The sequence below is a fragment of the Oncorhynchus tshawytscha genome, linkage group LG24 (genome assembly GCF_018296145.1).
Source record: "Oncorhynchus tshawytscha isolate Ot180627B linkage group LG24, Otsh_v2.0, whole genome shotgun sequence".
In the NCBI taxonomy this organism is placed as follows: Eukaryota; Metazoa; Chordata; class Actinopteri; order Salmoniformes; family Salmonidae; genus Oncorhynchus; species Oncorhynchus tshawytscha.
Window position 1 is genome coordinate 29,946,447 of NC_056452.1, and position 14,370 is coordinate 29,960,816.

At 46.0% G+C, this 14,370-nt stretch overlaps 1 protein-coding gene across 3 annotated transcripts in view; it reads right to left on the reverse strand.

Moving 5' to 3' along the window:
• tasp1 (taspase, threonine aspartase, 1) overlaps positions 1-14,154 on the reverse strand; it is a 113,243-nt gene extending 99,089 nt beyond the window's left edge. The window contains exons 1-7 of one of the 3 annotated variants that reach the window (XM_042305646.1): positions 14,034-14,154; positions 13,142-13,345; positions 11,652-11,719; positions 9,178-9,246; positions 6,499-6,619; positions 913-997; positions 551-630 (exon numbers count right to left, since the gene is read on the reverse strand). In XM_042305646.1, coding sequence (XP_042161580.1) covers positions 551-630; positions 913-997; positions 6,499-6,619; positions 9,178-9,246; positions 11,652-11,719; positions 13,142-13,295 — 577 coding nt within the window. In that variant the 5' untranslated portion in view covers positions 13,296-13,345; positions 14,034-14,154. The remainder of the gene's footprint in view (positions 1-550; positions 631-912; positions 998-6,498; positions 6,620-9,177; positions 9,247-11,651; positions 11,720-13,141; positions 13,346-14,033) is intronic. The other 2 variants (XM_042305644.1, XM_042305645.1) reach the window with 2 other exon arrangements.
• Positions 14,155-14,370: the final 216 nt, after the last annotated feature.

Here is a 14,370-nt window from a genome sequence, read left to right on the forward strand (position 1 = left end):
GTCACTACCACGCGGCCAGGCTGGTCACTACCACGCGGCCAGGCTGGTCACTACCACGCGGCCAGGCTGGTCACTACCACGCGGCCAGGCTGGTCACTACCACGCGGCCAGGCTGGTCACTACCACACGGCCAGGCTGGTCGCTACCACACGGCCAGGCTGGTCGCTACCACACGGCCAGGCTGGTCGCTACCACACGGCCAGGCTGGTCGCTACCACACGGCCAGGCTGGTCATTACCACACGGCCAGGCTGGTCATTACCACACGGCCAGGCTGGTCATTACCACACGGCCAGGCTGGTCATTACCACACGGCCAGGCTGGTCGCTACCACACGGCCAGGCTGGTCATTACCACACGGCCAGGCTGGTCATTACCACACGGCCAGGCTGGTCATTACCACACGGCCAGGCTGGTCATTACCACACGGTCAGGTTCACTCAAAAGGTTAGGAAAACAATGTTGATTTACACTCATTTACATGGTCACTCATAGGTCAGGATTTGGACCCCCAGCTAGAAAACATGATTGACTGATTGACAGATACTCACTGGTAGCCATCTTCTCTGAGGGACAAGGAGGTATCCCATGGTTCACAGCCCAGTCATGTGCTCCTCGACCCACTAGAAAGCTGAAGAGATAAAGAGGACAATAAGCGATGCTTTTCAGTGGAGGAAATTCAACGCAGAGATCACACAGTTAAATCACACCTCTAGCTCTCTCTCTCTCCCCAGTTGCATTATATGTTCTCTCAGTCATTTCAGTAGCGTGTAGCGTTAGTAGCGTGTTACTGCTGTGCCAGGGATTGTTACAGAAATAGTTAGAGCCTCCTGGGTTACATTCAGTTCCACAAAGTAAATCTGTGAAAGGTAAGACAAAATACTGGACAAGTAAATAGTAAAGAGATGTTTACCAGGGGGGTATTCGTCCGGCTGACAGTTTTCCTTTCTGGGCTTCACTCAGTAACCTGTTGGCCACCAGCACTGGGTTGTTTATACCTGCACAGGAAACAGAAAGGTTGTGAATCAAGGGGTTTACATAGGGCCCTGTCTCCATGGTACATATAGATCCACCAGGCCATGTTCTGGGGTTACATAGGGCCCTGTCTCCATGGTACATATAGATCCACCAGGCCATGTTCTGGGGTTACATAGGGCCCTGTCTCCATGGTACATATAGATCCACCAGGTCATGTTCTGGGGTTACATAGGGCCCCGTCTCCATGGTACATATAGATCCACCAGGCCATCTTCTGGGGTTACATAGGGCCCCGTCTCCATGGTATATATAGATCCACCAGGCCATGTTCTGGGGTTACATAGGGCCCCGTCTCCATGGTACATATAGATCCACCAGGCCATGTTCTGGGGTTACATAAGGCCCCGTCTCCATGGTACATATAGATCCACCAGGCCATGTTCTGGGGTTACATAGGGCCCTGTCTCCATGGTACATATAGATCCACCAGGCCATCTTCTGGGGTTACATAGGGCCCTGTCTCCATGGTACATATAGATCCACCAGGCCATCTTCTGGGGTTACATAGGGCCCCGTCTCCATGGTACATATAGATCCACCAGGCCATGTTCTGGGGTTACATAGGGCCCCGTCTCCATGGTACATATAGATCCACCAGGCCATGTTCTGGGGTTACATAGGGCCCCGTCTCCATGGTACATATAGATCCACCAGGCCATGTTCTGGGGTTACATAGGGCCCTGTCTCCATGGTACATATAGATCCACCAGGCCATGTTCTGGGGTTACATAGGGCCCTGTCTCCATGGTACATATAGATCCACCAGGCCATGTTCTGGGGTTACATAGGGCCCTGTCTCCATTGCCATCTTCTGGGGTTACATAGGGCCCCGTCTCCATGGTACATATAGATCCACCAGGCCATGTTCTGGGGTTACATAGGGCCCTGTCTCCATGGTACATATAGATCCACCAGGCCATGTTCTGGGGTTACATAGGGCCCCGTCTCCATGGTACATATAGATCCACCAGGTTATGTTCTGGGGTTACATAGGGCCCTGTCTCCATGGTACATATAGATCCACCAGGCCATGTTCTGGGGTTACATAGGGCCCTGTCTCCATGGTACATATAGATCCACCAGGCCATGTTCTGGGGTTACATAGGGCCCCGTCTCCATGGTACATATAGATCCACCAGGCCATGTTCTGGGGTTACATAGGGCCCCGTCTCCATGGTACATATAGATCCACCAGGCCATGTTCTGGGGTTACATAGGGCCCCGTCTCCATGGTACATATAGATCCACCAGGCCATGTTCTGGGGTTACATAGGGCCCCGTCTCCATGGTACATATAGATCCACCAGGCCATGTTCTGGGGTTACATAGGGCCCCGTCTCCATGGTACATATAGATCCACCAGGCCATGTTCTGGGGTTACATAGGGCCCCGTCTCCATGGTACATATAGATCCACCAGGCCATGTTCTGGGGTTACATAGGGCCCCGTCTCCATGGTACATATAGATCCACCAGGCCATGTTCTGGGGTTACATAGGGCCCCGTCTCCATGGTACATATAGATCCACCAGGCCATGTTCTGGGGTTACATAGGGCCCCGTCTCCATGGTACATAGATCCACCAGGCCATGTTCTGGGGTTACATAGGGCCCTGTCTCCACGGTACATATAAATCCACCAGGCCATGTTCTGGGGTTACATAGGGCCCTGTCTCCATGGTACATATAGATCCACCAGGTCATGTTCTGTGGTTAGGATGGCGTAACACATGTTCACTCTGCTGTTCTTATGTAATAAACCAAGAAATCAGCAGGTAGTAGTTTCAATAGGCAGGAAGCCTAGTGGTTAGAGCGTTGGGCCAAGTAACCGAAAGGTTGCTAGATCGAACTGACAAGGTAAAAAAAAAAAATCTGTCGTTCTGCCCCTAAAACAAGACATTTAACCCACTGTTCCTAGACCAGTTCACCCACTGTTCCTAGACCAGTTCACCCACTGTTCCTAGACCAGTTCACCCACTGTTCCTAGACCAGTTCACCCACTGTTCCTAGACCAGTTCACCCACTGTTCCTAGACCAGTTCACCCACTGTTCCTAGACCAGTTCACCCACTGTTCCTAGACCAGTTCACCCACTGTTCCTAGACCAGTTCACCCACTGTTCCTAGACCAGTTCACCCACTGTTCCTAGACCAGTTCACCCACTGTTCCTAGACCAGTTCACCCACTGTTCCTAGACCAGTTCACCCACTGTTCCTAGACCAGTTCACCCACTGTTCCTAGACCAGTTCACCCACTGTTCCTAGGCCAGTTCACCCACTGTTCCTAGACCAGTTCACCCACTGTTCCTAGACCAGTTAACCCACTGTTCCTAGACCAGTTAACCCACTGTTCCTAGACCAGTTAACCCCACTGTTCCTAGGCCAGTTAACCCACTGTTCCTAGGCAGTCATTGTAAATAAGAATTTGTTCTTAACTGACTTGCTTAGTTAAATAAAAGGTTAAATAAAAAAAAACATTTAAAAAATGCTTGAAGGGAGAACCCAGCACCGCAGCTAATGATGAGATGGATTAGTCCATTAGACCAGTGTTTTATTAATCCTGGTTCTGGTGAACACAAAGGCCGTCCACATTTTGGTCCGTGCACGAGACCTCCGAGACATATGAACACGTCACAAGTCATGGCAAAATGCTTAGCATTGTAGGAAATTAGCTTTAAAACAGTAACATTTTCTCTCCACCTCATGGCAAAATGTGTAGAATTGTAAGAAGTTAGTGCCTCCGCTTCCCCCCCCTCCACACACACACACACAAAAGTACAAAAATAATGAATATACAATACGAGTCAAAAGTTTGGCTACACCTACTAATTCAAGTTTTTTTTTATTTTTTACTATTTTCTACATTGTAGAATAATAGTGAAGACATCAAAACTATTAAATAACACATACGGAATCATGTAGTAACCAAAAAAAAGTGTTAAAATCAAAGTATATTTTATATTTTAGATTCTTCTAAGTAACCACCCTTTGCCTTGATGACAGCTTTGCACACCTTGGCATTATCTCAACCAGCTTCACCTGGAATGCTTTTCTAACGGTCTTGAAGGAGTTCCCACATATGTTGAGCACTTGTTGGCTGCTTTTCTTTCACTCCGCGGTCCAACTCATCCCAAACCATCTCAATTGGGTTGAGGTCGGGGGATTGTGGAGGCCAGGTCATCTGATGCAGCACTCCATCACTCTCCTTCTTGGTAGAATAGCCCTTACACAGCCTGGAAGTGTGTTGGGTCATTGTCCTGTTGATAAACCAATGATAGTCTCACTAAGCCCAAACCAGATGGGATGGCGTATCGCTGCAGAATGCTGTGGTAGACATGCTGGTTAAGTGTGCCTTGAATTCTAAATAAATCACTGACAGTGTCACCAGCAAAGCACCGCCACACCATAACACCTCCTCCTCCATGCTCCTCCATGCTTCACGTTGGGAAGAGATCACCTACTCTGCATCTCACAAAGACACGGCGGTTGAAACCAAAAAAATCTAAAATTTAGACTCATCAGACCAAAAGGACAGATTTCCAGAGGTCCATTTCTTGTGTTTCTTGGCCCCAGCAAGTCTCTTCTTACTGGGGTTCTTTAGTAGTGTTCTTTAGTAGTGTTCTTTAGTAGTGTTCTTTAGTAGTGTTCTTTGCAGCAAATTGACCATGAAGGCCTCTGTTTTACCAAATAGGTCTATCTTCTGTTTACCCCCCCTACCTTATCACAACACATCTGAATGGCTCAAACACAGGAAAGAAAGAAATGCCACAAATTAACTTTTAACAAGGCACACCTGTTAATTTAAATGCATTCCAGGTGACTACCTCATGAAGCTGGTTGAGAGAATGCCAAGAGTGTGCAAAGCTGTCATCAAGGCAAAGGGTGGCTACTTTGAAGAACCTCAAATCTATTTTGATTTGTTGAACACTTTTTTGGTTACTACATGATTCCATAAGTGTTATTGAATAGTTTTGTAGAAAATAGAAAATGTAGAAAATAGTAAAAATAAAGAAAAACCCTTGAATGAGTAGGTGTGTCCAAACATTTGACTGGTACTAATTAATTATATATATATAAAGTACAAAACTTTGTTTACATCCTCGTTAGTGAACATTTCTCCTTTGCCAAGATAATCCATCCACCTGACAGGTGTGGCATATCAAGAAGCTGATTAAACAGCATGATCATTACACAGGTGCACCTTGTCCCGGGGACAATATTAAGGCCACTCAAATATACAATTTCGTCACGCAACACAACGCCACAGAAGTTGGAGGCATGAAATTGTCATGCTGACTGTAAAGGAATGTCCACCAGAGCCGTTTCCAGAGGATTGAAAGTTCATTTTCTCTACCGTAAAGCGCATCCAATGTCGTTTTAGAGAATTTGGCGGTACATCCAACCGGCCTTCAAAACCACAGACTAGCACATCAGCTGAGGACCTCCACAACAGGTTAATGGAGCCAGTAAATAGACGCCAGGTACTGTTGTGGTGTATTCCACTTAGCAGACACATCTATCCAAACTTCTTACAAGAGAAGTGAGTAAATAAATTTTTTTTTTGTTAAGTGTCTCGGATCTCTGTGGGAATTGAACCTACAACCTTGGCCAGTTTCATAGACCTGTTATAGGACGTGGTTTACAATACACCTACGTAGTGCATTACTACGGTGCCCTTATGTGAAATATGGGCCTGGAAAGAACAGAACAAAACAGAACAGGTCCAATCGGAGCCAAGAACCTTTCATTTGTCATGTACTAATTTAAATTAAAAAATGGCTGACTGTTACAGCATGCTGTGTCTTTTTTTGTTGTTTTATCTCAATGTCGAAATGCCCGCTGACGTTCGCCTCTAGTGTGTGTGTGTGTGTGTGTGTGTGTGTGTTTGTTCTCAGAACATTGTGAAGTCTATACTCAGGAGATCTGTCTTTGCTGGAGGCCTTATAAAAACAATAACTTTTTGGCGCAGGGCAGACTGCTGAAATGTTAATGGTGAACACAGTGCAGGACTGGTTACGAAGCCAATAACATCGTCACTCTTTTAAAAGGGGTTGGATCTGTAGATGTAGAACCAGCTATCGAGGAATACACTCCACAAAGCTGAAGGGTTGGTTCAGGTGACTGTACAATGCTTATAGCTGAATGGTTGGTTCAGGGTTGCTTATAGCTGAAGGGTTGGTTCAGGTGACTGTACAATGCTTATAGCTGAAGGGTTGGTTCAGGGTTGCTTATAGCTGAAGGGTTGGTTCAGGGTTGCTTATAGCTGAAGGATTGGTTCAGGGTTGCTTATAGCTGAAGTTCTACCATAGATCCCAACAGGCAGAGCTGGTTAAAATAACGTCAATCTGACAACATTACAACCAGAATAGAAGATATTTTCTCGAAGTCTTGCCCCCTGGGATAGGGCTTTAAATAGATGCTAGTTACACAAACACTAAGGCATCAGTGGTTGGTCAGTAACTCACCGCTAACAGCACCTACTGCTCCATAACGTAAAGACTTCCCATCCATGATGCTGGCGTCACACTCGATCTCCCCCGACAGGTTTAAGTTAGAGCCCATTCCCGCGTTGGTGAACGGAGAATCCTGTGGATGACAAAAACATTTAGAAGAATCATGAACTGACATTTTGACACAGATAAACAAAGAAACATCCTCTCACTGTCAACTGCGTTTATTTTTTCAGCAAACTTAACATGTGTAAATATTTGTACAAACATAACAAGATCCAACAACTGAGACATAAACTGAACAAGTTCCACAGGCATGTGACTAACAGAAATTGAGTCATGTGTCCCTGAACAAAGGGGGGGGGGGTCAAAATCAAAAGTAACAGTCAGTATCTGTTGTGGCCACCAGCTGCATTAAGTACTGTAGTGCATCTCCTCCTCATGGACTGCACCAGATTTGCCAGTTCTTGCTGTGAGATGTTACCCCACTCTTCCACCAAGGCACCTGAAAGTTCCTGGACATTTCTGGGGGGAATGGCCCTATCCCTCACCCTCCGATCCAACAGGTCCCAGACATTTCTGGGATGAGAATGGCCCTAGCCCTCACCCTTGCAGATCCAACAGGTCCCATTGACATTTCTGGCCTGAGAATGGCCCATGAGCCCTCCCTGTAACGCACCCTCCGATCTAACAAGGTCCCAGAGGTGCTCAATGGGATTGAGATCCGGGCTCATTCCTTTGACAATATGGCAGAACACTGACAAATCTGCGACTTGACAGTGAAGAGCACTTTTTGCCAGTCCTGTCTGGTCCAGCGACGGTGGGTTTGTGACCATAGGCGACGTTGTTGCCGGTGATGTCTGGTGAGGACCTGCCTTAAGTGTCACACATCACTTTGTAAGGATCCTAAGAGTCCTTCAGTCCATTAAATACTCATTCTGTGATATGTATGTTTATAGAATTCAGGAGTAGTGCTTTAAAAGGCATCTGTGGTTGGATTTAATGCGTGTCTGTACTCAGATTCAATAGGGCTTTACTTTTTTTTTTTATGGACAATTTTTTTTCCCCTAAAATCAGCTTTGTTGTACAAATACACCGCAATTCAAACAGTCAGCAAAATTCGAATGAATTCAGGGTGAAATTACACCGAGGCCAAATTTACAGTGCATTAGGAAAGTATTCAGACCCCTTGACTTTTTCTACATTTTGTTACATAACAGCCTAAATCTAAAATCTTTATATTTTTCTTAAAATGTATCCTACACACACACAATATGCCACAGCAAAAAAACAGGTGTTTAGAAATGTTTGTAAATTTATTACAAATAAAAAACTGAAATATCATATTTGCGTAAGTATTCATCCCCTTTACTCGGTACTTTGTTGAAGCACCTTTGGCAGCGATTACAGCCTCGAGTCTTCTTGGGTATGACGCTACAAGCTTGGCACACCTGTATTTGGGCAGTTTCATTCTTCTCTGCAGATCCTCTCAAGCTCTGTCAGGTTGGATGGGGAGTATCGCTGCACAGCTATTTTCAGGTCTCTCTAAAGATGTTCGATGGGGGTTCAAGTCGGGGCTCTGGCAGGGCAACTCAAGGACATTGAAACTTGTATCGAAGCTCCTCCTGCTCTTGGCTGTTTACTTAGTGTCGTTGTCCTGTTAGAAGGTGAACCTTCGTTCCAGTCTGAGGTCCTTCGTTCTAGAGCAGGTTTTTTGTCAAGGGTCTCTCTGTACTTTGCTCCGTTCATCTTGATGGAGGCCACTGTGTTCTTTGGGACCTTCAATGCTGCAGACATGTTTTAGTCCCTTCCCCAGATCTGTGCATCAACACAATCCTGTCTCGGAGCTCTACGAACAATTCCTTGTTCCTCATAACTTGGTTTTTGCTCTTACATGCACTGTCAACTGTGGGACCTTATATAGACAGGTGTGTGCCTTTCCAAATCATGTCCAATCAATTGATTTTACCACAGGTGGACTCCCATCAAGTTGTAGAAACATCTCAAGGATGTTCAATGGAAACAGGATTCACCGGAGCTCAATTTCGAGTCTCATAGCAAAGGGTCTGAAAAAGTAAGTAAATACGATATCCTTTAAAAAAAAAAAAAACATTTGCAAACATTTCTAAAAACCTGTTTTCGCTTTGTCATTATGGGGTATTGTGTATAGAATTTATTTATTTTATTAACTAGGCAAGTCAAGTTTAGAACAAATTCGTATTTACAATGACAGCCTACAACAAAAAAGACTGATTAAAGACAAACTTTTCCTGAAAGAAAAACATTTCCTCATCAATTTGAGAATAAGGCTGTGACGTAACAAAAACCACACAGCCCTAATGTGTCATAGAACACGTTTAAATCATCTCTGGTTCCAAGATAACTCAAGCTGAACTAGGTCTGTGGTCTCACACACACACACACTAACCTCAAGCTCAACAAGGTCTGTGGTCTCTCACACACTAACCTCAAGCTCAACTAGGTCTGTGGTCTCACACACACACACACACACACACACACACACACACACACAGGCACTAACCTCAACTAGGGCTGTGGTCACACACACACACTAACCTCAAGCTCAACAAGGGCTGCGGTCACACACACACTAACCTCAAGCTCAACAAGGGCTGCGGTCACACACACACTAACCTCAAGCTCAACAAGGGCTGCGGTCACACACACACTAACCTCAAGCTCAACAAGGGCTGCGGTCACGGCGTCCACTGCCAGAGCACCAGCTTTCAGTCTGTCCACAGCCTGAGAGAGAGACGTCACGTTACAGGTAGGACAGTTTACAGTCGCCGTGGCGAACAAGGGACTGAAACAGGGAGAGTCTCAACACAATGCTCCCTGGACTTACTCATTGTTGTCCGTTGCATGCCCTAATGAACACGACCCATGATGCAACAGGGTAAGAGCAATACAAACTCTCCCCTTGCTGATTGAACACCAACAAATCATGGGGATCATATTTCACAGTACAGCATGTACCTACTGTATCATTCAACACTACAGGGACAGCATTTACCTACTGCATCACTCAACACTACAGAGACAGCATTTACCTACTGCATCACTCAACACTACAGAGACGGCATTTACCTACTATATCACTCAACACTACAGAGACGGCATTTACCTACTATATCACTCAACACTACAGAGACAGCATTTACCTACTGCATCACTCAACACTAACCAGAGACGGCATTTACCTACTATATCAACACTCAGACTACAGACAGCATTTACCTACTGCATCACTCAACACTACAGAGACAGCATTTACCTACTGCATCACTCAACACTACAGAGACAGCATGTACCTACTGCATCACTCAACACTACAGGGACAGCACAGACATTACAGACAGAGACAGAGACGGCACCGAGACAGAGACGACACCGAGACAGAGACAGAGACACCGAGACAGAGACGGCACCGAGACGGCACCGAGACAGCAGAGGCAGAGACAGGCACCGAGACAGAGACGGCACCGAGACAGAGACAGAGACACAGAGACAGAGACAGAGACGGCACAGAGACAGAGACGGCACACGAGACAGAGACGGCGAGACAGAGACGGCACCGAGACAGAGACAGAGACAGAGACGGCACAGAGACAGAGACAGAGACAGAGACGGCACAGAGACAGAGACGGCACCAGAGACGGCACGACCGACAGAGACAGAGACGGCACCGAGACAGAGACGGCACCGAGACAGAGACAGAGACGGCAGAGACAGAGAGACAGAGACGGCACCGAGACAGAGACAGAGACGGCACAGAGACAGAGACGGCACAGAGACGGCATCGAGACAGAGACAGAACAGAGAGAGACAGCACAGAGACAGAGACAGCACAGAGACGGCATCGAGACAGAGACAGAACAGAGAGAGACAGCACAGACAGAGACAGCATATAGACCAGACAGCACAGAGACAGGATAGAGACGGCACAGAGACAGAGATGGCACAGAGACAGAGACGGCACAGAGACGGCACAGAGACAGAGATAGTACACAGAGAGAGAGCACCTAGACAGAATATAGACAGAGACAGTAGACAACAGAGAAAGAGACAGTAGGGACATGACAGAGACAACACAGAGACAGCAAAGAGACAAGACAGCACAGAGACAGACAGCACAGAGACAGAACAAAGACAGACAACACAGAGACAGCAAAGAGACAGTAGACAGCACAAAGACAGACAACACAGAGACAGCACAGAGACAGCATATAGACAGACAGTACAGAGACAGGATAGAGACAGCACAGAGACAGACAGCATATAGACAAACAGTACAGAGACAGGATAGAGACATCAAAGAGACAGAGAGAGTACAGAGACAGACAGCACAGAGACAGCATATAGACAGACCGTACAGAGACAGGATAGAGACATTAGAGAGACAGAGAGAGCACAGAGACAGACAGGATAGACAGCACAGAGACAGCATATAGACAGACCGTACAGAGACAGGACAGAGACAGAGCGAGCACAGAGACAGACAGCACAGAGACAGCATATAGACAGACAGTACAGAGAAAGGACAGACAGCACAGAGACAGCATGTAGACAGACAGTACAGAGAAAGGATAGACAGCACAGAGACAGACAGACAGAGACAGCATACAGATAGACAGTACAGAGACAGGATAGAGACTTGGACAGACAGCCAATGTTCCCCGTGGACATCTGTTGCTGCTCTATGGACTATAAAATAAAAGTAAAGGAGGTTTTCTGCTGTACAAAGCTGAAAACACAGAAAGTGCCGGAACATGACATTACAGCATGTAGTTTTCTCCGGGCCAGCTGAGACTGACGATGGCGTGTTACCAACACATAACTCCCTGACGCAACATTGGACTCCTCTCTGAAGACGGAGATGTGCGTTCCAAATGGTCCAACGTAGTGCACTACTACTACAGGGTGCTAGATCCCTCCCTGTCCTCCTGATCTGAACACGACCACAGCGCTGTCGTCTCAGGCTGCATCTCAATACTCTAGTGCGGCTTCCTCTCAATTCAATTCAATTCAATTCAATTCAAGGGGCTTTATTGGCATGGGAAACAGGTGTTAACATTGCCAAAGCAACGTGCAAAGCGGTGCATTCTGCACTGATGCAGGAAGCGCTGGACAAGTCGAAGGAAACTCACTCTCTGACAAGCTCTCTTGCAGACATGCTTGTATTCCTTGGCTTTGGACTCAGAGTGGTATCCTGCTCCTGAAAAAAAATAAACACACAAAGAAGTGAAAAGAAGGTATGTAATGTAAAAAAATATTTTTAAAAAAGGGTTGCAAATTCATCAGTAAAGACAGTGTGTTGTTTTCAACAGCTGGTTAATGATGACATCACCCTACATCCATTTTGTAGGCCTCTCTTTCACAGTCTGCATAGTCAGTGGTCAGAATACAATACTTGGGTTCTAAATAGTAGGGGGAGGGGAAATAGGAAAATATGTTTTATGGAATTTTTGAAAATGTAAATGCCAGGATGTTGTACTCATTTCTGCACACTATTGAGGAAGAGAATAGTATTTTCACACACGCGCGCACACACACACACACGCGTGCGCACACACACACACACACGCACGCACACGTGTGTTCAACAACTGCTGATAAATTAGAATAGGGGACGCACTCTACCAAAGATGTGTGAACAGCGGGAAACCATTAAAGTAGTAGGTAAGAAGACAGAACACGATAACAGAAGTGATAACAGATTCAATATATAGATAGATAGATAGATACAGTAACTTATCCTTATCACATGTAAACTGAATGTCATTGTGGGTTGATTCACTGATGTGGTCATCCTGTCTGGGTTGGTGCCCCCCTTGGGTTGTGCCATGGTGGAGATCTTTGTGGGCTATACTCAGCCTTGTCTCAGGATGGTAAGTTGGTGGTTGAAGATATCCCTCTAGTGGTGTGGGGGCTGTGCTTTGGCAAAGTGGGTGGGGTTATATCCTTCCTGTTTGGCCCTGTCTGGGGGTGTCCTCGGATGGGGTCACAGTGTCTCCTGACCCCTCCTGTCTCAGCCTCCAGTATTTATGCTGCAGTAGTTTATGTGTCGGGGAGCTAGGGTCAGTTTGTTATATCTGGAGTACTTCTCCCGTCCTATTCGGTGTCCTGTGTGAATTTAAGTATGCCCTCTCTTTCTTTCTCTCTCTCGGAGGACCTGAGCCCTAGGACCATGCCTCAGGACTAGCTGACATGATGACTCCTTGCTGTCCCCAGTCCACCTGACCGTGCTGCTGCTCCAGTTTCAACTGTTCTGCCTTATTATTATTTGACCATGCTGGTCATTTATGAACATTTGAACATCTTGGCCATGTTCTGTTATAATCTCCACCCGGCACAGCCAGAAGAGGACTGGCCACCCCAAATAGCCTGGTTCCTCTCTAGGTTTCTTCCTAGGTTTTGGCCTTTCTAGGGAGTTTTTCCTAGCCACCGTGCTTCTACACCTGCATTGCTTGCTGTTTGGGGTTTTAGGCTGGGTTTTAGGCTGGGTTTCTGTACAGCACTTTGAGATATCAGCTGATGTACGAAGGTCTATAAAAATTAATTTGATTATATCGGACACCTGACAACGGCTAATTTACGTAGAAAAAAATCAAGACAAGTACTTGTAAGTACACCAAACCTGCATGCACCAACACAAAGCCAACAGCATTCCCCTTGTCGTTTCTGTCTGCAGGAGACTCCTGTGGTGTGACTGTTGACCAGGAGGCAGGGAAGGCAGGAGGGGGTTGTTGCTCTTCAGCACAGTTCAGTGGCGTCTCCATAACCCTCCACATGCATCATGGACCATTGGCCCCAGGTAACATTGGCATCTTGGCTCTCACACCTGGGAGAAAAGAACATGTAAACAAATGGGGAGATGCCATTTAGGAATGGTGGCTAAAGCATCTGTGTACCACAATTGATAAACGAGTTGTATTTTAGCAAATGCCTATACGCATTGTCAACAGTCATCTACTGAACGTGATCTATTAACATTGTGTGATTTTGGACTGTGTTTTCAGTCTGGATAAGTAGGTTCCGACACTAAAAAGGTGCACAATATAATTTCTAGTTCAAACCTGCTTGGGGAAAAGCTCATCACACAAATCAACTAAGTGGGGACACAGTGTTGCTGCTGAGTTGTTTGACTGAGACGGGTTGCCTCCCACAATGTAAACAATGTGATTCCCCGAGACTAGATCATTCAGGCTGACATGCCATTATAGGCATTAGCTGGCTAGTCTGTTTGTTAACGTCTAGGTTGTTATCGAACAAATTGATTTAAAAATAAAAGTGGCTAACTAGCGATTAGAGAAAGGTAGCATGTGTCTCTCAGTGCGTAGTTACAGCGTGCAAATATTCGTTGACATCTAACGTTTTGCGACAACTGAGCAAGCTAACTAGCTACATAGCATAGCATCCACATTTTGAAGACTCGACAGTAAAAACTTGTTTTTTTGCACGAATCTGCTAACTAGCTGCCACACTAGTACGGACCCGGTACGTGTTCTTATGTTTATGTGAAAACTTACTTTACTGTTAAAAACTTTGCAAGTTGAGATTGTACTCTGGCTGCGGCTCTGCAGCAGAAATCTCTTCCGGGTTCAGGGACACGTCACATGACGCAAATTTGCGCGTCCCAAAACATTATTGCCACGTTCACATACTAGTCGGCACCAGGAAACTCGGTAATTTTCAACTTTTGTAACTGTTTATAGTTATACAATTGCCGCTTTCAACCAGATGACAAGTCAGAAATTTCCGCGTTTACTCGTTTCCGACTAGACTGGAACGAGACATATCCCACGAGTTTTACACTGAACATAAATATAAACGCGAAATGTAGTGCTGGTCCCATGTATCTTGAGC